Source organism: Mirounga angustirostris, unplaced genomic scaffold (genome assembly GCF_029215605.1).
Source record: "Mirounga angustirostris isolate CCGP_5_RB_7025 unplaced genomic scaffold, mMirAng1.0.hap1 SCAF_9, whole genome shotgun sequence".
Taxonomy (NCBI): Eukaryota; Metazoa; Chordata; class Mammalia; order Carnivora; family Phocidae; genus Mirounga; species Mirounga angustirostris.
Window position 1 is genome coordinate 54,204,994 of NW_026991717.1, and position 23,394 is coordinate 54,228,387.

Genomic DNA, 23,394 nt, shown 5'->3' on the forward strand with positions numbered 1-23,394 from the left:
CCGGAGCTCAGGGGGTGGCACCCTGCACCTGTAGACATACAGAGGGCCCCCGGTCACTGTGACGCACAGGACCATGAGCGAGAAACACCTCATTTCAGGGCGTGCAGTAAACTTACCGAACCAGCAGGCTTCTGGTGTTTTGACATCTGCACGTATAAACGGCATCAGGAAGACTGCGCGTAAGTTGCAGGTAGCAGAGGTTGTTATGAAGAGAAATTGAGATTTTAAAATTAAAGGGACCTGTCACTTTGCGCTCATCATCACAGAGAATGAGCAGGTCCTCTGTCTTGGTGAACACGGATCGGCCATGGCTCTGATGAGGTATGAAATTCTAAGAACGTCATCATGACACAGCTTTTAAGAAGTCTCTGTATTCTGAAAGTCAGCTACGTACGCTTTCATCTTTCAGTGTACTTACTTTCTGTAGGTAGTTTACTCTCCCAATAGCACCGATTTTTCTTGTATAATTCACAAAGGCAATATTGCCTTCAGTGGCAGCGTAGAACTCATAAATGCAAATGTCCCCAAATCTCCTGGTGAATTCCCTCCACACATCTCCTCGCAAGCCATTTCCTATTGCTAGTCTCACTTTATGGACGCGATCATTTGGTTTCTGTGGTAGGAGGAGGAAAGACCAAATTAAAACCTCTCCGGAGACTGTACCTATATACTTGTAATTGCCTTTATGTTTCTACATATTTACGTTGGTTGTGGATTCACCTCGCAGTGCACACCTTCTCTGTTACTCACACACATCACGCCTCCTCCCCGCCAACCCACGTGGTTTGGGCCGACAGCTAGAACTCTGATTTAATAACCAAAAGACTTGGCTCTTCCCATTCTGATTTTTAAAAGGCAAGGTGAGATGATTTGATAGAACTAAGTGAGGCCAACATTTAATCCACATCCAATCTGGAAGCTAGAATAAGGTATTGATTGTTTTCTTGATGGGGCTGGTGAATCTCAACTGCCAGAAAGGAGGGGTCACATGGGAAAGATCTATCAAAGACTGACAATCTGAAGCAATAGTCTTCACTTGACAAGGAAGAAGAAAACTGGGAACATAGTGTAAGGAGAGAGAGAATGATTTTCTACAGTCATTAATGTTAGGGTCTCAGGGGACTGGAGAGAAGACTTTTTTTTAAAAAAAGATTTTATTCGTTTATTTGAGAGACAGAGAGCATGAGTGGGGGGAAGGGCAGAGGGAGAAGGAGAAGCAGACTCCCCACTGAGCAGGGAGCTGGATGAGGGACTTGATGCGGGGCTCGATCCCAGGACTCTGGGATCATGACCCAAGCCGAAGGCCGACGCTTAACCGACTGAGCCAGCCAGGTGTCCCTGGAGAGAAGACTCATGATCATGTCCTCATTTCACAGACCCAGAGGTCACAAAGCCAGGTAAAGCTGAACCATGACAATGAAACTATCCCAATGGGATTGGGAAGAGGAAGAGAGAGAGGAAGCTGGCTCCCAGTTGCCTCAGGTGGCCTGGGAGGAATATACTTTGCTATAAATAAAAATCACAAAGGAAAAGTTGTCTTGAGTGTAAGAACTGAAAGGAGACCTTGTATCAGCAGGAGAGGTGGAGTTAGGACCAGGTGGCTTTCCATTCAACCACAATCAGTTGTGAGGCCCCTACAAATATGTCCAAATCTATAGTAATTTCGATGATATTTTATATTAATAAGGCAATTTATATCCTCCAGGAGATCACAGTTTGGTGGGAGAGAAAGGTAAACAAGTATAATTTTAACCTGCAGATTCTGTAATTCTATGACCTTTAACAGGAAATGGAATGGAATGGGTGAAAGTGCTTGGTAACTAGGATTCTCACATTGGGGCACCTGGGTGGCTCAGTTGGTTAAGCGACTGCTTTCAGCTCAGGTCATGAGGATCGAGCCCTGCACTGGGCTCCCCACTGAGCAGGGGGAGTCTGCTTCTCCCCCTCCCCCTGCTCATGCTCTTTCTCACACTTACTCTTTTTCAAATAGGACTCTCACATCAAGTGTTAATTTCTTGGATCGGACAACATTTGGCTTACAAATGTTCTTCAGAGCATTTGCTCCATTATTTCCTCTTCTGTGAAGTCATTGTGATGTTATTTTGGAGCTAGAGTTCCTCTTGGAAAAGAGCTGTTGGCATAGAGAGACTGGTGGTTCTCTGGTAAGGGGAGGGCCTTTGATAGGACAGGTGAAAACCCAGCCAAAACAAAGCTTGAATTGAGTTCCGTGCAAGAGGAGGCAGCGGGTCAGGGGAGTAGTGTAGATGCATTTCATTTTTGATTAGCTCCTTGGTCAAAACTCAGGGGGTGAGCTTCTTCAGGAGTCCTAACCAATGAGGAGAACAGATACTGGTCACTCGTAAAAACTGGGTCCCTGGGGTGGCCTTTCTGAGGAGGAAATGTGTAGGGCCCAGGGGTCTCCTGCCAGTAGTTCTTAACCAGGGTGTTCAGCAGAGTTACCTGAGCAGCCTTTTAAATCTGCATGAACCTCGACATTCCGAGTGGGAACCTATTCTCTTAATCAGCAACCTAGGTCCACAGGTCACTGAATCTATAGATCTTCCTCGATTTCCGATGGCATTACATCCCAATATACCCACCATAAATTAAAAATGTCATAAGTCAAAAACGCTTTTAATTCACCTAATCTACCGAACATTAGAGCTTAACCTAGCATACCTTAAGTGTGTTTAGAACACGTACATAAGCCTACAGCTGGGCAAAATCACCCAGCACAAAGCCTATTTTATAATACAGTATTGAATATATCATGTAATTGATGGAATACTGTACTGAAAGTGAGAAATAGAATGGTTGTCTGGGTCTTGGCTGTTCACCCTCATGATCGTGCGGCTGACTGGGAGCCGTGGGTCACTGCGCCTGCCCAGCATCATGAGAGAGGATCAGAGTATCTATTGCTAGACGGATAAAGATCAAAATTCAAAACTCAGTGTATGGCTTCTACTGAGTGCGTATCACTTTCACACCATGGTAAAGTAAAAAAATCATAGGTGGAATCATCATAAGTTGGGGACTATCTGTATTCCTTTTTAGAATTACAAAGTACCTAGAAGTAGGGAGGCCATGTGTCTGGTTGGTCAGGGCCAGTCCTGGTTTATGCCCGTGGTCCTGATGTGCTTATTAATCACACTCCTTTCACTCTCAAGTGTCCCCGTTTAGACAGTGAATTGTAGGGTCACCCTTCCATAAGGCACTATTCTCAGTTAAGGATTGTCAGCTTTTCAGAGACCATCCTCGCCTCCCACACTGCTGTCCCTCACTGCCCCTCCAGGAATAAAACGTCATAAATATTTGAAGAATATGGACTTTTCGCTTAAAAATAACCTCCTGACCTGGGGCTTACCTGCTCCCAGGCCTGTGTGAGAAGCTCCAAAGTAGCATTCCAGTGTGTAAACCCAAGACTTTACTAAATCCGTATGCAGCCCGTAATCACCCTCTTAGATCATTTCCTTTTCTAATGCGTGGCGAACATCTATCTCCCCCATGAGATTGTGAACTCCTTTGAGGCCAAATAGATCTCTCTATCATCTGCAGTGCCTGCACCTGGCTTTGCATACCGAGCAATAGCTTCAATAAAAGAAGGAGTAACCTCCACCAGGGAGCCCTCAAGTTCCCTGTTCGACAGTTAATTGCCCCGGACATCAGCCCAAGGGCAGGGCCTAGGGCACAGGAGGCGGCAGGTGCCTCGGGTGCCTGGGCCACAGGCCAGCCTCCCAGGTGCAGCTCTCACCTGGGGGTGGCAGTTAGCTGGGCTGAGAGTCACAATACCATGAGCTCGGTTTTCATCATGAACTGAGGGATCTTATTACACCAGCAGAAGGGATTAAGGCTGTAAGCTGGAAGTGTTTGTGCACACAAACTGGGAGATCCTGGAACCTTCTGCGATGTCTGGTTCTCACCCAAGTTTTGCTCACCACTGGCTGACAGTACCTGGTGTGACTTGAGTTTTCCTTGCCCGGAGGAGAAAGTGTGTTTCCTCATCACCAAATTCACTCCTCAAGGGAGCTGTATTTTAGGTCAAGAATCACCCGCTTGTTTTTCTTTAACAAAGATCAAACCTTTGATTCCATGTGAGAGAGGTGAGGTCACATGCAAACACACCCGGGGGACTTAAATCCGCACTAGGATTTGATGACTGAAAGGTGAGAGGTCAGGGTGTCCAGAGAGGAATGGAAAGCACCAGGTAAATAAGTAAACAGAAAACTTTTGTCGAGGGCTTTCCTACTACGTGCCAGGCATTTGACCTTTATTATCTTACTCAAGTTTCTATAGAATCCTACCAAAATGTGATAGGTAATGAAAATATTTGCCTCAGGGGTGCCTGGATGGCTTCGTTGATTAAGCGTGGTGGGACTCTTGATCTCAGCTCAGGTCTTGATCTCAGGGTCATGAGTTCAAGCCCCACATTAGGCTCCATGCTGGCTGGGAAGCCTACTTAAAAAAAATATATATTGGCCTCAATTACAATTGAGGAATCAGAGTCTCAAAAAGATTAAAATAATTTGCTGGAGATCACACAGGTAGCAACATAGTTCTCCAAGATTCAAATCCAAATCTATGTGAATGCAAAGAGAATTCTTTCCCCCTTAGTTAAAAAAAAAAAGAGTGGCACATGTTCTAACAGTCAAAGCACTGAAAGGCTTTTAAATGGCCGATGCCGTCACCCCACTTGCCTGCTCCATCCTCTGCCTCCACTCTACCACCTGGAGGCAGACACTGTGCACTCTTGTAGCTCCTTCCTCTTCTCTCCGGTTTCTAAATTACATGCTTAGACTGCTCTCTTTTGATTCATCAATTGTAGATGTTATTTGTTGATTTTCTATTGTGCTGGAGGAAGTTGAAGCTCTCTATCATTCTCTTCAGTTTTTCCAATATCCCAATTTTTGGTTAAGTCAATATTCGGTGCTCACATTATTTTGCTCATCATACACTACTGAGGAGCCAAGGAATATACTCTGATCAAATTCTTGAGGCAGTTTTTTCCCCCTGGAATTCACTGCCACCTGCCCATTTGCTTTGTTTTCTTAGTTTCTACTCACAGGTGTTTCTTCACCGTCCAACAGCCTCGAAATACAATGTTCTTCACGGTGAAACCCACCAGATGCTCTAATTTCCTTTGTCCCTTTGTGCTTCCTTTTAGGCCCCTGCTCCGGTCTGTACTGGTTGCTCTCCAGGCCTGGGGATTCCCTTTACCTCTCTCTCCTGGATCCTGGGTCCTCAGCTCTCTCTGCTCACTCTCCTGTTTGCATGGAACACTTTCTCTAGTAACTTCACAAAGGAGGGTGTATAGGAGGTAAGTTATTTTGAGACTTTGAATGTCTGAAAATATTCTTACTGTACACTTGAGTGATAATTTGATCGCAAATAGAGTTCTAGAGAGGCAATACTTTTTACTAAGAATTTTGAAGGCACTGATCTTTTGTCCTCCAGCTTGCAGTGTTGCTGTTGCCAAGTCAAATATTATTCTTACAGACTCTTTCCTCTCTCTCTCTCTCTCTCTCTGTTTGGTAGTCTTATGTTTCATCCTGGTGTATTTAAAAATTTAAATTCCACCCATTTTATTGGGTACTCACTTGGCTCTTTCAATGTGTCCTTCAGCTCTGGGGAAGTTTTCTTTCCTTTTTAATTTTTTTTTAATTTTAAAAAGCTATTTCTCTTCAGCATTGTTTTTTTTTTTCAGACAGGCTGACCATTATTGTTTTCATTTCACTTTTAAAAAATATTATTGTTGGGGCTCCTGGGTGGCTCAGTCTTTGAGCGTCTGCCTTTGGTTCAGGTCATGGTCCCAGGGTCCTGGGATCGAGCCCCACATCAGGCTCCCTGCTCAGTGGGAGGCCTGTTTCTCCCTCTCTCACTCCCCCTGCTTGTGTTCCCTCTCTTGCTGTCTCTCTCTGTTAAATAAATAAATAAAAAATCTTAAAAAAAATTATTGTTTTTTTTGTTATTATTATTATTATTTTATTTTTTTAAGTAGGTTCCACACCCAGCATGGAGCCCTAAATATGGGGTTTGAACTCATGACCCTGAGATCAAGACCTGAGCTGAAGGATCAAGAGTTGGAGGCTTAACCGACTGAGGCACCCAGGTGCCCCTAAAAATATTATTTTTAAAGTTTTGTTTATTTTTTTAATTAAAGTGTAGTTGACATATAATGTTGTTAGTTTCAGGTGTACAACAGAGTGATTTAACAATCTATACATTACTTAGTGCTTACCGTGATTAATGTCAGCATACAATGTTATTTGTATATTATTGACTATATTCCTTATGTGGAACTTTTTACCCCATGACTTTTTATAACTGGAAGTTTGAATTTCTTAATCCCCTTCACCCATTTCACTCATCCCCTCATCCCCCTCCCTTCTGGCAACCACCAGTTCGGTCTCTGTATTTATGATTCTGTTTTTTTGCTTGTTTGTTCATTTTGCTTTTTAGATTCCACATATGAGTGAGATCATATGGTATTTGTCTTTCCCTGACGACTTACTTCACTCAGCATCATACCCTCTAGCTCCATCCATGTCATTGCAAATGGCAATATCTCATTCTTCGTTTTGGCTGAGTAATATTCCATTGTGTATATATACCACATCTTCTTCATCCATTTATGAAGTTTCCTTGTAATACTTCTTTGATAATATCCTCCTCTCCATTTTCTGTTCTATTTTCCCAATTTTCTATTAATTAGATGTTGGACCTCTTGGATTGATCTTTTAATTTTATCTTGTTTCCCTCACATCCATCACTTTATCTTTTCTCCAACTTTCTCTAAGATTTCTCAGGTTTATCTTCCAAACTTTCTATGAATTAAACACTTTAAATCATATTTTTATTTTTGGGAGATTTTGTTAGTTTTTTTTATAGCATACTATTCTTGTTTTATGGAGAGAATATCTTCTCTAACAGTTCTAAGGAAATTAATTATAAGTTTTTGGAAGTTTTCTCCCGCTTTTTGAACTGATGCTGTCTCTTCTATTCTTTTGATGATATTTCCTATCGGAGGCTTTCCTCAGCTGTCTGCTGATCCCTGATGTCTGTTCATATTCAGAAGTAAGGCAACTAAAAGATGTTTGAGTAGCTTTGTAAGCAGGGGAAGTGCTCTTGCCAAGTGGGCTCTGCACTGTCCCGTGACAGGGTAGTTCTACCTGAGAATTAGACTTCTAGATTCTCTTGCCTACAAGCATAAACTGGCTCTGGAGTTCTAGAAGCTGTGCAAGGGAAAGGCACTGGTGGTCTCTCTGGTTAATAAGCAGATATTTACTCAATCTCTATTTTCAGTGTTTCGCCCCTGCCCTCCTCCACTTGTGGGGTCCTTTAGTTCAAAGCTCTTCTAGGTCTTCTCCAGAGAATAAACCTCTGGTCTTCTACAAGGGTGGGAGAGGGGAGGAGATGTCTAGCTATTTTTTACAGAGGGAGGGGTAGAGGAGAAGCAGATTCACTGCTGAGCAGGGAGCCGGAGACGGGGCTCGATCCCAGGATCCTGAGATCATGACCTGAGCTAAAGGCAGATGCTTAATTGACTGAGCCACTCAGGCGCCCCACCAGCGTCCCTGATCTTAACAACTAATATGCTACACTTCTGCCTGGCTCCCTTAAGACAAAAGAAAGCCCCCAGTGACAGGAATGAAAGGAAGAGTCTCCATTTCTCTGCTCTACAAAGAGGTCTTTCACCCTCCAGTGTCCTCAAGGTTCATTCATGTTATAGCATAGTGCAGAATTCCCTTCCTTTTTAAGGCTGAATGTGTACATACCACATTTTGCTTATCCATTCATCCATTCTTGGACACTTGGGTTGCTTCCACATTTTAGCTATTATGAATAATGCTGTTATGAACATGAATATACAAATATCTCTTTGATAACCTGTTTTCAATTCTTTTGGGCATGGTACCCAGAAATGGAATTGATGGGTCACATAATAATTTTATTTTTCATGTTTTGAGGAACTGTCATACTGTGTCCACAGTGGCTGAACAAGTTACATCCCACCCACAGTGCATGCGGGTTCTAATTTCTTCACATCCTCACCAATGCTTGTTGTTTGCTGGGTTTTTTTTTTTTTTTTTTTTTTTTTTTTAATAGTAGCCATCCTAATGAGTATGAAGTGGCATTTTACTATAGTTTTGATTTGCATTTCCCTAATGATTAGTGATGCTGAGCACTTTTTTTTTTTCATGTGCTTATTGGCCATTTGTATATCTTCTTTGGAGAAATGTCTATTCAAGTCCTTTATATTTGAATCAGGCTGTTTTTTTGTTAGTGAGTTTAGGAATTCTCTATACATTCTGAATATGAACCTCTTCTAAGACATATGATTTGCAAATATTTTCTCCCATTCTGTATGCTGCCTTTTTTACTCTCTCTTTTTTTTTTTAAAGATTTTTTTTAAATTTATTTAACAGAGATAGAGAGCGTAAGTAGGCAAAGTGGCAGACAGAGGGAGAGGGACAAGCAGGCTCCCCGCCGAGCAGGGATTCCGATGCGGGGCTCGATCCCAGGACCCTGGGATCATGACCCGAGCCGAAGGCAGCCGCTTAACCGACTGAGTCACCCAGGCGCCCCTAGGTCTTTTTTCCATTTTGAGATAATTTTTGTATAAGCATGTTAGATAAGGGTCCAACTTCATTCTTTTGCATGTGGATATTCAGTTTTCCCAGGACCATTTGTTGAAAAGACTGTGTCCTTTCCCCACTGAATGGTCTTGGCGCCCTTGTCAAAAATCATTTGACAATATATACGAGGGCTTATTTCTGGGCTCTCTATTCTATTCCACCGGTCTATATGTCTGTCTTTATGTTAGTACCATATTATTTTGATTACTATAGCTTTGTAGTAAGTTTAAAAGTTAGGAAGTATAAATCCCCCAGTTTTGTTCTTCTTTTTCAAGATTGCTTTGGCTATTTGGGTCCCTTGAGACTCCATATGAATTTTAGGATATGTTTTTTTTTTTTTTTCACAAAAAAGTGTCATTGGGATTTTGATAGGGATTGCATTAAATCTATAGGTCTCTTTGGGTAGTAGCAATATTTTAAAAACATTAAATCTTCCAATCCATGGACATGGGGTATGACTTCATTTATTTATGTCTTCTTTAATTTCTTTCATCCATGTTTTCTAGTTTTCATTATACGTGTCTTTCACCTCCTTGGTTAAGTTAATTCCTAAGTATTTTATTCTTTTTGATGTTATTGTTTTTGTAATTATCTTTTCAGGTTGTTCATTGTTAGTGTATAGAAATACAACTGATTATCATGTGTTGACTCTGTATCCTGCTACTTTGCTGAATTCATTTATTAGTACTAACAGTTTTTTTTTTTTTGCCTTAAGGATTTTCTATATATAAGCTTATGTCACTTTTTTAAGCTCATATCATTTTTAAAAAGTCCTTAACTGAAGGTTTTTTTAGGTAAATTTGATCATTCATTACAACTCTCATAAGAATTTTGAAGACAAACCAGAACTCAGGGGTGTGGGGGAAGCAAGACCTAACAGAAACTCCCTATCTTCTAGATTTGAAATCATCCATGAATTATACAACAAATCATAATATATTTTGAAGATCTAAAACCCCAATCAAATTTTGGTTTTAAGCATCTGAGACAACATTATGAGGAAGGAGAAAGGTGGAAGTGTTTATATGTGTGAGAGTGTAGAAGCCTGAAAGAGCTACACAAACATGTTTATTTTCCTCAAGTCAACACACCCTCTCCCAGGAGACTTCTAACTGACAAAGGGGACTTTTAAGGCAGAGAAGAAAAGCCAAACAGAAGGGACCCATATGGATTTCTGGGTTTTAATAGAGAGCCATGCAATCTTGAGGGCCAGATGGGATACTAATGTGAAAAAAATTCAATAATGACTTCAACAGAAATTGCTGTGGGAAAGGTCCTAATCCAGCTCACAGCTAATTATGATTCTCAGGAAGCTGGTGAATCTGCTGCCCAGATCAGAATATTATGTGCTAAGCCTAAAATTCCAGGGAAACATATTACCTCTCTGAAGTTAATCATACGTCTTTCAGGGGCCAGAATTTAGAGGTTCATTCAACAAAGTTTGTTGACGCCTCGAATGAGCCACACAAGATCTCAGGGCTAGAGATCTGGCAGTGAATGAAGCCCCTGGTGCGTGGAACTTTCATGTAATTGGAGGAGATAGACAATAGTTGTATAAACCTGTTCTATGTCAGGAGGGGCAGTACTGTGAAAAGCAGTCACCCATGAGATGGATGGTAAGGGGGCGAGGTGATACATTTGTTGATTAGTAGGAGGGGCCTCTCTGATGAGCTGACATGTGGGCGGAGACTGAATGAAGTGAGGAGGGGAAGAGCTGGGGCAAGAGCATCCTATACTTCTTCCTATGTCACAGCAGATGTTATGTAAGTTGAGGATAACAGGTGCTTATAAATAGCAATTTATCAACTTAGTGATCCTCTGAGTTTGTTTTACGATGATTGAAAGGACTAAAGGAAGCAGAATCTGGTGAGTTTACTGCATTATCTAGTCTAGTGGTTCTCAACTGGGGTGATTTTGCCTGCCAGGGGACATCTGGCAATGTCTGAAGACATTTTGATGATCGTAACCTGGGGAGGGGGGAGGGAGAGGGTACTACTGGTATGTCCTGCATAAAGGCCAAAGATGATACTAAATATCCTACAGTGCACGGAATAACTCCATACAGCAAAGAATGAATGTGCCCAAAATGTCAGCAGTGCCGCTGTTGAGAAACCTTGATTTGGTCCCCAGGCAGGATGCCAGGCCTCTGATAAGACTTGAGGGCAGGAGAAGTTCTTTCAAAGAACCTCATCAAGACATCTGGATATCTGCAAACAGGGTAGATCCAAGGCCTCTGGAGTAACCTCGGGGCATCTGCTCCAAGCTTGTTGACAGACTTAGTCAGATGGTTTCAAAGCCACCCAGGTATTTATTCAAGCAACATTAAATAAATGTTTCCTGTATGCCTATGGTATAAGAGAAAGTAAGGATACAAGATGTGGTCCCTGCCATCAAAGACTTTATAGCCTAGGGAGGATGGAAGGTATGAAGACAAATACCTGCAATGTGACAAGGCCACAATGGGTAGAAATCAGATGATGTAAGGGAAAGAAATCAGATAATGTTGGCGTGACCCAAACAGGTTTAACGTATGAAGTATCATTTGAACTGGGCTTTGACAGTGAGTAGGCTTTAGACAGAGAGGGAAGGAGAAGATCTGCTAGGTAGAGGGTGAGATGTGAAAACAGGTAAAAAGATTGGGAATAATAATATTAATAGCAACTGACACCTAGTAGATCCCCTCTTGTATGATAGGTGTGGTGCCAAGCACTTTATCATGACACACAATTGTAGTCTAACCTGAAAACTGATAGACATGTTAGTACCAGCTGAAGCCTAGCATCACCCAAAGTAACGTGAATTCCAATCTTACCCATCTCAAAAAGAATGAAACACAGGGAGTGTTACCTGGGGTGAGTTGCATAAATACCGAAGAAGTTCACCAATATACTGAATGACAGTGACATTATATTTTCTGCAGTCATCCCAAAACTGGCTGGCTGAAAATTTGTTCCGCAAAACAAGAGTAGCACCTACAGAGAAGTGTATATAAAGTGTTAAGGAAGAAAGGCTATTAAAAAACTCCTTGGTTATATTTGTCATTTTTGAAAGGTAGAAATTTAAATATGAATTATATTCACAAACAAGTCTGAATATTGTTTATTGTTTGAATATCTTCAAAACAAAAATCAATAAGACATGGTTTTATCCTACAGAGGCTTTCAATCTAGTGGGGGAGAGACACATGCTGATATCTTTCTAATAAAATTCAGTGTGCAATAAATAGGAAGTTCAAATGAATCCCTAAGGGAATGTGAATGAAGATGTGTGCGTGTGTGTGTATTAATTCTACTTGGGGTAAGGGCTGAGAAAGGCATATTTTGGAAGAGGTAGGATGTGAATTATGTCTTGAGCAATGATTATGAAGAAAGATGAGAGAATTCCAGGCAGAGGAAACCATGTGAAACATAAAGACAGGGCAGTTCAGAAGGTGTGGGAAGATAGCCAAGACTCAGTTGGCCTGTGACTGGAGTGGTGAAGAGTGGGTGAGTCATGGGAGTGGAACCTGGAGAAGCAGCTAAGGGTGCCATCATGGAGAACTTGGAAGTGCCAGGTGGAAGAGTGAGACTTAACTCTCCAGGCAATGGAGAACCAGGGTCTTGAGCAAGCGGGAAAATTGTTCGTTGATGAGTGAGGTAGACATAATGGTTCCCAAAGATGTCCCTGTTCTAATCCATAGGACCTGTGAATATGGTCCCTTACCATGGCAAAAAGACCTGTGTAGATGTAATTAAGTTCAGGATTTTGAGATGGGAAGATCATCCTGGATTACCTGGGTGGGCCCAATGAAATCATAAATGTCCTTATAACAGGAAGGCAAGCAGATCAAGGGCAGAAGGACATGGGATGATGGAAACAAAAGGTTGGAATGATGTGTTTTGAAGATGGAAGAAATGGCCACAAGCCACAAGGCAGGCAGCCTCTAGAGGCTGGAAAAAGCAAGGAAATGGACTCTTTCCTAGAGTTTCCAGAAGGGATGCAGCCCTGCTGACACCTTGATTTTAAGATTTCTGACCTTCAAAACAGAATAAAAATCTGTTACAATAGTGATAGGAAATGAATATAATGGGTAAAAATAATATATATCAGACCCAACCTAATTCTAGGCATGAAATGTAGTAAAGTGAAATAAAAAAACTCACAAGTATTTTTTCACGCCATTAGTTTAGCTTTACTCCTAATTATACAAAAGTCCGATGTTTTAGAAGAGGAGACACTTTTCTAAACACTATTTTTTTCCTTCTTTAGAATGTATCTGTGGTGCTTAAGCAAATGTGTGAGCAATGAAGTTTTCTCTTTGGGAGCCTCAGAGTCCCTCTGGCCTTGAAGAGCCCCGCTATATGATCAGGCCCTGTCAGTCATTCCCGGCCAATGTGGAGGTGGGTACTGATGCTGGGGTAAGTATTTTATAGCTGATCAATAGGTTGATGAGGGAAAGACACAGAGGCTTGGGCCATCACACATGCATATATATATATATATATGTATGTGTATATATGTTATCATGTATATATAAAAATATATGTTATTATATATGTGTATATACATATGTGTATATATTAATATATTAATATATTATTATATTTGATATATATTGTATATTAAAATGAAATGTCACATGGAAGAAAAAATTAAGGTTTTTGTTTGTTTTTTGTTTTTTTTAGCTTAGAGAGTTAGAGATGGCTTTCTGGGAGAGAAGAATATTAGACTGAGCCTTGATGTATACAAGGGGCATAAAGCCTACTGAAAGGAGAAAAGATGGCAACTCTAACTTGAATGGTAAAATTCTGGAAGGAAAGAGAAGGGATGGAAAGCCAGGTACTCTGACCAGAGCTGGGGAGCTGTGGGAGCAGGGAAGAACAAAGTAGGATGGAGACAACTAAGGGGGAAGTTTAAATCAGTTGCTGATGGAGATCCACATGCGGATTTCTGAGGATGGAAATGACAGAGGGGAATTAATTATGGGATCTAATTAGAATCAAGTGTCTTAACCTGGATGAACATCCAAAATATTTTAAAGCCGTTTCCTCCTTGACATCCTGAACAACTGTAGCATTATATTATCAGATAAGCAGGCATGAGAAAATATAAATTATTCTAGATACTTGCTGGTGATGTGTGAGCCAAAAAGCCTTGTTACTAACATAGAATTAAATGCTGTTCCTGGCCGATAGGAAAGTAGCCAACTTTTGTATTACTTTCCCTGTGGAGCACATGTGACTGTGTACTGGACTCCAGTGCCTTGTTGAGAGGAAAAAGCTTACCAGTCAGGATACATCCGTGGACGCCAATCATCAGCGCAGCACTGTGGTACAAGGGTAGGGTGGTATAGATGACATCGTCTTCCTTAACCCCAACTGCATTGATAAAGCCAGTTGCATACCACAGGCGTTGGTGATTGATCATCGCAGCTTTCGGGAGACCTTTGCAAAGATACAAGAGAAAGCATGAGTGAGCCAAGATTGGCCATTTGCAGACACATGGTCTGGGAGAGAGATCTGGCTTAGGAAGATCCATCACCCAGTGGTTCGAGAATTGCATAGGGGAGGACCATATTCAGTTACACCAAGAGTCAGCAAATTTTTTCTGTAAAAGACCCGAGAGTCAATGTTTTAGGCTTTGCAGGGTCATACAGTTTCTGTTACAAATAGTCAACTCTGCTATTGTAGCTGATAGCAGCCAGCCATATAAAGGAATGAATGTGGCTATGTTCTGATAAAGCTTTATTTACCAAAACAGGTCAGGGGGGCTATATTTGGCCCATGGACCTAGCTTGCTGACCCCTGAATTAGATGGTTACTACAGTAGTAATTTGAAGAGAAAGGCATGAATGTCTATCGAATTTTTGCTCTGTGCCTACCACCTTGCAAGGTATTTTCAAAATTTCATTTAATTCTCATAATAAACAGGATCAGTAGAATTATATTTTTTAATCCACAGATGAGAAGGCTGAGATTCAGAGAGATTAAATAGATTTTTCCATTCCTATCACTTTCTTTCATAACCACTTTTATGAATTTCTTAACTCTAGAGTTTCTTCATATAAATACAAACAAATATAGAGTTGCTTATTTGTTCTTGCCCTTTCCTCCATTAAAAAAAAAGGGGGGACCTTTCTACACTTTTCCCTCTCTGCTTAACAGTGTATAGTGGAGAACTGTCCATATTTAACAAAGAAATTTCCCTTATTTATTCATTCATTTATTCTCTCTCTTGCTCTCTCTCTCTCAGTTGCATCAAGTCCTCTGTATTTGTGTGTTATAATTTCTTTAACTATTTTGCTATTTCAACCTGGTCCACATGGTATTTTACACTATAGATGATGCTGTATTTGTAGGATAAATTTGCTGAAGTGAGATTGTAGGGTCAAAAGATACATGTCTTTGTAATTTTGATAGGTACCGCCACATTGCCAGTTATAAGGGCTGTTCCATTCCACTCTCCCACCAGCAATATCTGAGTGAACCTGTTCCTCATAGCCTTGCCTAGGTATGCTCTCAACTGTTGGACAGAGGGAGAGGGAGAATCTCAAGCAGGCTCTTCGCTGAGTGTGGAGTCCAGGGTGGGGCTCGATCTCAGTCAGGATCCTGAGATTGACCTGAACTGAAACCAAGAGTCAGATGCTTAACTGACTGAGCCACCCAGGCACCCCAAGTTCTTTTAATTAACCTTTACAAGAGTAACTTAGCAAATATTTTATTCAGAGATAAGGAGAGAAGCAAAATAAACATCCACCCAATTATCTTCCAATTAAATATAAATTCTGAACTGTGGGATTAAATTAAGGAGTGTTCAGTCTCTTTTTTCCCCTAAAGTGGGTTTTATATTTTATATTTATATTTATATTTTTCCCCTAAAGTGGGTCAAAACCTACATTGTGAAGTTCTTTTTTTTTTTTTTTTAAGATTTTATTTATTCGAGAGAGAGAGACAGAGAACTCAAGCAGGGGGAGAGGCAGAGGGAGAAGGAGAAAGCAGACTCCCCACTGAGCTGCGAGCGAGACATGGGGCTCGATCCCTGGACCTGACCTGAGCCGAAGGCAGACGCTTAACCATCTGAGCCATCCAGACGCCCCTTCATGGTGAAGTTCTATACTCATGTAGCATTAAGACTAGGACTCCCTGTAACTAACCAAGGGCTGATTTTTTCTCAATTTCCCAAAGTTTACAACTTAATTTTACCATTCTATTATGAAATGAGGATAAAGGTCCCATATATTAAGGTAGTGTCTGTATGTAGGGGAAGCATTTGGTTAACTATGTCATTCCACCATTTTGTTGGCATGGCAATATATAACTTCTGACAGATAGAAAGGGGATAGACATATTATTTAACATGTCATTCCCAGTCTCCCATCCTCATTTACTTAAAGAAAATACTCAATGAAAGTAATTGTATGAAAGGAAGTCAACATTGAGATTAAACTCAGGTCCAGGAACTGGGAGAGCAGATGGGTGCTGAGGATCTGTCGAGGTAAAGGAAGGAGTGTCTATAGGCTGGTGTTGAGATAAAAGGCTCAAAGGAACCTTTAGCCTTATCTATAATGTTTGATTGTTTTACAAGGGAATGCATGCATGCATTACCTGCTTAAATTAAATTAAAATTTTAATCAAAAGAGAAAAGATTCACATGTTCAATTTTCCAATACTAATAATAATGATCAGCATGCTGGTGCTGGCTTCCTGCCCTACTTTTAAATATATCCCTAAGGCCTCATATTATTACATTTTGATAATGTTTTCCCTGGCCTAGAGTAGGCAGACACCACATATCTGTTAAGTGGAAGAATTGGGCAATATTGTGGCAGAGAGGTCAGATGTATGAGCTGTGGAGTCAGCCTACCAAGGTGAATCCTGACAAGTTACCTTGAGAAGTTCTTAACCTCTCTAAGCATCAGTTTCTAGATCTGTAAAATGGGAATAAGAATGGTACCCATCTTATGGATGGTGGGAGAATTGTATGAACACAAGACCATAAAGCTTATAGGAGCGTGCCTAGTAATTTTATCTTTAATATTGCCTGTCCCATATAGCTGTTCCAATAACACTATTAATTGGCAGTGTTTTTTCTTAGTGGCTCATAAAATTATGCTGCAGCTTACAGTTGAAGGTATCCTAGATTTGGTGAAATACAGTATTTCAGGCCCTGGGCTAGAGCCATCCTATACCCACAGCACCAAACAGCTCCAAGTCAGCGTTGCTTGGGAAGATAGCAGTCAAAACATTAATGTAAATATAACTCCGTTATTGTCCTATCATCTTCTTTGGTGTCTCACTTTTAATTGGTTATACATTATGTATGGACTTGGGATATAAGATAATCAAAATCCAAGAATCATTTAAAAAATTCCAAAAACCTATTCAGTGCCAAATTTCATCCATTATCATAACTATTTTTGTATTTCTTGGTTAACTTCTTTCTCTGTTCTATATACCAACTAGGGGGAAATATGCGTAGCTTGGAGAAACCCAAATGGGATCATGTTCTATGAAATAAGACCAGTTCCCACAGGCAAAGAGCTAAATCCTCTAAAGTATTAGTTATCTGATAAGTTTTGCCAAAGGAAAAGAACATTTGAAAACCTAACCTAACATTTAACTACTTCAGGGTAAGTCCATTTCTTTGAGAATCCTTTCTTTATTTTTACCTGTGGTTCCAGAAGTATAAATGTATAAGGCAGGAGTGGAAAAAGTGACTTCAGACCTCCATGACTCTGGAATAGCTTCTGTTGACACTTCATCTACTTTGTCTAGTAAAGAGTCGACCCCATCCGTGTTAGAAGTTCTGCTCACATAATAGATGGACACATTATCTTTTTTCAGGCTTGGCAGCACCTCTTCAATAGCATCTTGTAGTTCTTAATAAGGAAAGAAAATCCAAATGAATTAAATTAGTCCAGTAAAGTTCTATTAGTACAGTAGACTTTATATTAATTTTGTTTTCAGTATAAATTTTGCTGAAATGCGTAGACATGCTTACAGTTACACAGTTTTAAACATGGAATTTTCTAGATTTGAAAATATCACAAGATTCCAAGATTTGAGGGAAGGCTGGGTGTTAATGGTTTCCTAGCAACAAAAGGTTGGTTGAAATCTGTACAAACAAATGGACACGTGGATAAAAACCAAGATATGTAAGTGTGTTACTTATATGCAGGTCTGGTATACATCTCAAAATACTCCAGAAATGAATTTGGTTATTCCCAATATATGTGTCCCAGTGATGAAAAATAAAAAAAGAAAATTTTAAGGTAGGAGCCAAGAAACAAAAGCAAGGTAGCCATGCTAACTAACAATGATGATAGAAGGCAACTTTATATATACACGTACGTATATGTATTTTAACACAACAGGAACAAATAGTTCCCCTAGGACAGTTCAGCTCATCTGAGAAGGAAACTCCAAATTTTTTTTTTTTTAAAGATTTTATTTATTTATTTGAGACAGAGAGAATGAGAGACAGAGGCATGAGAGGGTGGAGGGTCAGAGGGAGAAGCAGACTCCCTGCCAAGCAGGGAGCCCGATGCGGGACTCGATCCCGGGACTCCAGGATCATGACCTGAGCCGAAGGCAGTCGCTTAACCAACTGAGCCACCCAGGCGCCCCGGAAGCTCCAAATTTTGTAAGCACATTTTCTGCTCTGAGAAAAAACAGGACTGATTAGCATGTTTTTCCAACTGTAGGTCACAATACAGTAGTGGGTTGTTAAAATCATTTGAAGTGACCAACATTTTAAAAAATTAAAGTAGAATGAAATATAAGTTTTCAGAGTATATCACACATAGTAAGAGGTAAGTATTATTTTTTTTTAAAGTTTTGTGTCAGTTATGTGGGTGTGTGGGTACTGAGTCATGAATATATTTTTGTACTGTAGACCAACATCAAAAAATTAAAAAAAATTATTTATTTATTTATTTGCCAGAGAGAGAGAGAGAGAAAGAGAGCATAAGCAGGGGGAGCTGCAGAAGCAGGCTCCCTGCTGAGCACGGAACCTGATGCAGGACTCGATCCCAGGACCCTGGGATCATGACCTGAGCCGAAGGCAGGAGCTTAACCGACTGAGCCACTCAGGCATCTCCAATGTCAAAAAATTTAAAAGGCACTGATTTAATATGCAAACCACATTTCATGTTTGCTGCTTGATTTCTGTGCCCTTCAATCACAGGATGAGATGGCCTTTAAGCTTACTTGTCTTAAACTTGTGATAACTGAACTGAATATACTTATTCTTAATAGGAAAGTGACCCAATACCCCAGGGAATTACCTTGGGGAGGCTATCCCTAATTCATCTTATAGGCTTTGTTTTTCAGATTTTGTGTATGATGTCTCCACCAAAACAGAAATATCATCTGGACAGATGCATTTAAAAAAATTTTTAAAACATTTTAACCAGAGGACTCATGCACCTGAGAAAAAGAAATCAAATAATACAAAAGAGTTTATAATGAAAATCAACAGTTCTGCTCCCCTTCCCTCTTCACAACTAAACCTGCCGCCTGGAGGCGATCACTTTCAAGTTTTTGAAATCTGTTTCTTCTAACAGTCGCCTCTCTATCACCAAATAATGTGCTTTTCCTGCTACCTCCTGACCTATCAATTTTGATCCCCACCCTTGTTCTTCCCCTATCTACTCCCAAAAGTCACTATCCCCACTTTATGTTGTCTAGGTTCATAGTATTTACATCTTTTCTGAGACTGTAATTCCATCCTCCCAGCTTTGTTTACGGGTTGGCTCTAGAAGTGAGCACCAATAATCAGGATCAACAAGATTAAGACTATGTAAATATTATTCACTGCAGAGGAGAGTAACACACTATAATCATATTTCCATTCGTGGAGTTTTCTTTTCTTTTCTTTTTTTTTTTTTTAAAGATTCTATTTATTTATTTGACAGAGAGAGCGAAAGAGCACACGCAGGGGGAGAAGTAGGAGGAGGGAGAAGCAGGCTTCCCGCCCAGCAGGGAGCCCGATGAGGGGCTCAATCCCAGGACCCTGGGATCATGACCTGAGCCGAAGGCAGACGCTTAACCATCTGAGCCACCCAGGTGCCTCGACTCATGAAGAGTTTTCTCCTTGAGTTTCTTTTGGCTATCAACCTTTAAGATTCTATTTGCTTCAATTGTTTTCCACCTTCACCAGATCAGATTGCTATCTAGTCCGTGAGCACTTCAAAATATTCACCAAAAAATACTCCTGTTATAAAAACTGGAATGGTAACACCCCATCCCTTGCCACTGCCTTGCTTCAGGTCCTCATTATTTCCTACCTTGATCTTCCCAGTAGCCTCCAGACCAATCTCCTTGCCTCTAACGTCTCCCTGCTTCCAACTTAGCAGCTATACTATGGTTTCTTGTTACTGCCCTGCTTAAAATCTTTCAATGGCTGCTAATCCCTTGTGGTAGTCTACTCTCCTTATGCAGCATGTGAGGTCCTGAGCTCATTCACACTTTAACCCCTGGGGACTTTTCTGATGTCATCTCCTAGTACCATCTCTTATCCCCTTTCCTCTAACCACACTGATCTATGTGAACTGAATGTACCCATACTCTCACATCTCATGACCTTTGTCCAGATGGTTTCATCTGCTTTGAGTGCCGTCCTTCACCCTGGTCACCTGGAAAACTCCAGCTTATCTTTCAAGACTCAGCCTTGGCGACATTTCTCTCTGTTTCCTTCCTTCCCCCTGCAAAGTGGGGTGCTCCCACAGGGGCCTGCATATACTTCTGTCAGAGTATTAGTACACAGTGCAACTTGCTTGTTCTTTTTCTCCTTTATTAGTGAAAACGTTGAGATGAAGGCTCAAGAATTAAGAAATCACCTCCCTCTCTCCCTCCCCTGAAGCTACACACTTAAATACTGTGGTGTAAGTTACCTTGATTAGTCTTTCCTCTCAGCCTCCCTCTTTCCCAACACTTATCCAACATCTATTTAAACAGTGCTCCCTATGGGCCAGGCATGGTTCTAAGCAGTGGATATAACGGTGACCAAAAGAGATACTGTCCCTGTTTCTATAGAGCCTAATGGGGGAGGAAACGAAGATATCATCCATTAAAGTAAGGTATCCTAGGTGTCACAACAGGGGATATGGTATTTTGGGAGGGGCACAAATACAACCTAGAGGCAGTATCATCTGAGTGGAGACCTGAAAGATGAACAGGAGTTGGCAAGTTGAAGACCAACTGAGATTGACTGAACCTGTTTCTAGCAGAGGGAACAGCTTATGCAAAGGCCCAGAGGCAAACAGCATGGTGTCAAAGTAACTAAAAGAGGCTAAAGTTGACTGGGGGAAAGAAGGTTGGGAGAAGAAGCTAGAATGTAGGTAGGGACCAAGTCCCTGGTGTAAGTCAGGGCAAATGGATTGCAGGCAAGGCCATGATACATTTTTCAGCATGAAATTTACATTCCATTTTTTTTAAAAAAAGGTAAAAGAAAATGTAATTAAGCAGGTGTCATGCTGGATCGTAGTTCAAGCAATTTGGCATTATGTGTCTTCTACTGCATTCATGTTCCTACCTAGCTCTCCGTAGGCATTTTGTTTGTGATACCTTTGTAGAAGTCATCTCATCTGAAGGGGAGGCCATTGGCCCTGCCCAACACAATTTCCTTACATGTCCTCTGGGCTGCTGGTGTAGAATTTGCATTTGGGCATTGACTTGAGGTTCCAGGGACTCACCAACCATATCAGGACACACCTCATATGTCTGATGGTAGCAGGCTTTCTTCCTTTAAACTAGAGATGCTGATATAAAAACTGAAATTTGAAAGGAAATTCTGGATTTCTATTAACCATCTATTTGATATTTAGTGTCTTTCCTTAAGCCCTTTATAAATACAACTGGACCTACATGTTTTCTCCTTCACAAATTTTGTCTAGTGTGTGTGTGTTAATTCTTACTGTAAAGTCTGCTTACTTAAAAGTGGCAATCAACCAGGACACGTAAGCTCTATTCGGCAGAGGTTGAGCTCCTGGGAGCTCTGTGTTCTGAGATTTACATGCAGGAGTGCACTTGGTAATGACATCTGTCAGGTTGCAAGAGAAGCAGACTAGATAGAGGGCAAGGTTGAACAGTGATGTAGCCACACAGTGACATCACTCAACTGATTCTCTGATCCTATGGGGACTCTGGGCCTGGGATGGCCCTTCAGGATTGTCCCAAACTAAGGGAAGTGGGCTGAACCTTCACCCCTGCCCATGAACCAGTCATTGGATGCAGGCTGGGGGTGGTAGCGCTTGACCTTGGGCACAGTGGCTCTCTGTAAGCAAGGGTGAGTCCTGGAGAGGGTCTTGGCTAAGAGTTTCAACTGCCAATGCTCCCAGCAGCTGAGGAATGAGCATCTCAGTCCTGAAGGGGGCATGTGGGTAGTCCATCACAGCATTCACTACACCTTGCATCCTTACTGATAATAAAGCCTTAATGTTTCCATTTGTATAGAACAATTTGTATAGTAGCTTTACATATATCACATCACATAATTTTCACAAGAACCCTATGATACAGATACAGTCATCCTGTTTCTACAAATGAAGACAGAGGCTCAGTGAGCCTATGTTTGGAAGGATACATACAAAATAAACAGAAATATATTGGGTTTATGGGATTCCTGTTGCATCCTTATACTAGCCATTCAGGTTCAATTATTGAAAGAGTGCCTTACTTTTTAGAAGATGCTGTCTCCTTGACCTGCTCAGTTCTTGTTAAATGAAGCATGTGGATCTACCTTTGGAGGGTAATATTGACAATCTCTTGTTCATCTTCTTTGAAAAGCATAACCTTGAGCTTTATTTAAGCTTGGGTATGAAAAACAGTATTCACAGAAAGTGGCCTGAATGGTGTAGAGTAGATCTGTTGGTTCCTTATTAGTTTATGTTTAAGTTGAGGACTGAAATAGAACCTCAGAGAAACCAGTTCATACTTGAGTGAGGGAATATTGAGATTACATTTTCCCTCCCTTAAAATCTGTCTTGTAAAAAAAAAAAAAGAAAAAAGAAATCAACGTAGCATATGAAGTTTCTCTCTCTCTTTTTCTTCCTCCCCTCCCCTCCCCTCCCCTCCCCTCTCCTCTCCTGTCCTCTCCTGTCCTCTCCTCTCCTTTCCTTTCCTTTCTTGAATAAGAGAAGAAGAGAAATTTATGAACACATGGGTCCATTCCTAGAAAGCAGGGAGACAGTGCAGGTGGTGAGCTGAACCAATCTCCATCACCAAGGTGGCAAGATGCTTCTGGCTAACCCTGCAGCTTTCTGATAGGAAAGGCATTCAATCTAGCAGCTTGTTCTGCTACTGGATTGTCTCACTGAATGGGTATTAAATATGGGTAATTAAATAAAACATCCCAGAAATATTTATCAATAAAGCTGGATCTGAAAAGGAGGCAGTGAAAGGAAATGTGTTTTGATCAAAATCTCAGGATGATTGTGAAATGCTTGGTAGGTGGACAAGTCAGGATTGAAGGCTTATCTTTTCTTCACTCAACTTGAAAGGCAACTAAAAAAAAACTGGTTCTTAACAGTCTTTGGAGACAGTCTGAAAGCAGTTTTTCAAATGCCATTTGTAACTGTGATTTTGCATTTTTAACATTGGCAGTTTGGAAGTATAGCATTTAATAACCTACTGTCTGGTCTGTACATCAACATGATATGTGTTAGGACACCCTGCAGATAGAGGCATGCATTCACGCCTCTCCCTTCCCACACAGAACAAATCACCCTGAGGTCAGAAAGATGTTTAATCAAGGTTAAGTCCCACCTGGAATAAGTAAATCT

General features: G+C 40.9%; 1 protein-coding gene across 2 annotated transcripts in view; it reads right to left on the reverse strand.

Moving 5' to 3' along the window:
- Positions 1-23,394, reverse strand: part of SLC27A2 (solute carrier family 27 member 2) — a 41,713-nt gene that overhangs the window by 12,114 nt on the left and 6,205 nt on the right. For both annotated transcript variants that reach the window (XM_045900102.3, XM_045900103.3), the window contains exons 2-5: positions 17,281-17,490; positions 13,898-14,056; positions 11,481-11,605; positions 419-613 (exon numbers count right to left, since the gene is read on the reverse strand). In XM_045900102.3, coding sequence (XP_045756058.1) covers positions 419-613; positions 11,481-11,605; positions 13,898-14,056; positions 17,281-17,490 — 689 coding nt within the window. The remainder of the gene's footprint in view (positions 1-418; positions 614-11,480; positions 11,606-13,897; positions 14,057-17,280; positions 17,491-23,394) is intronic.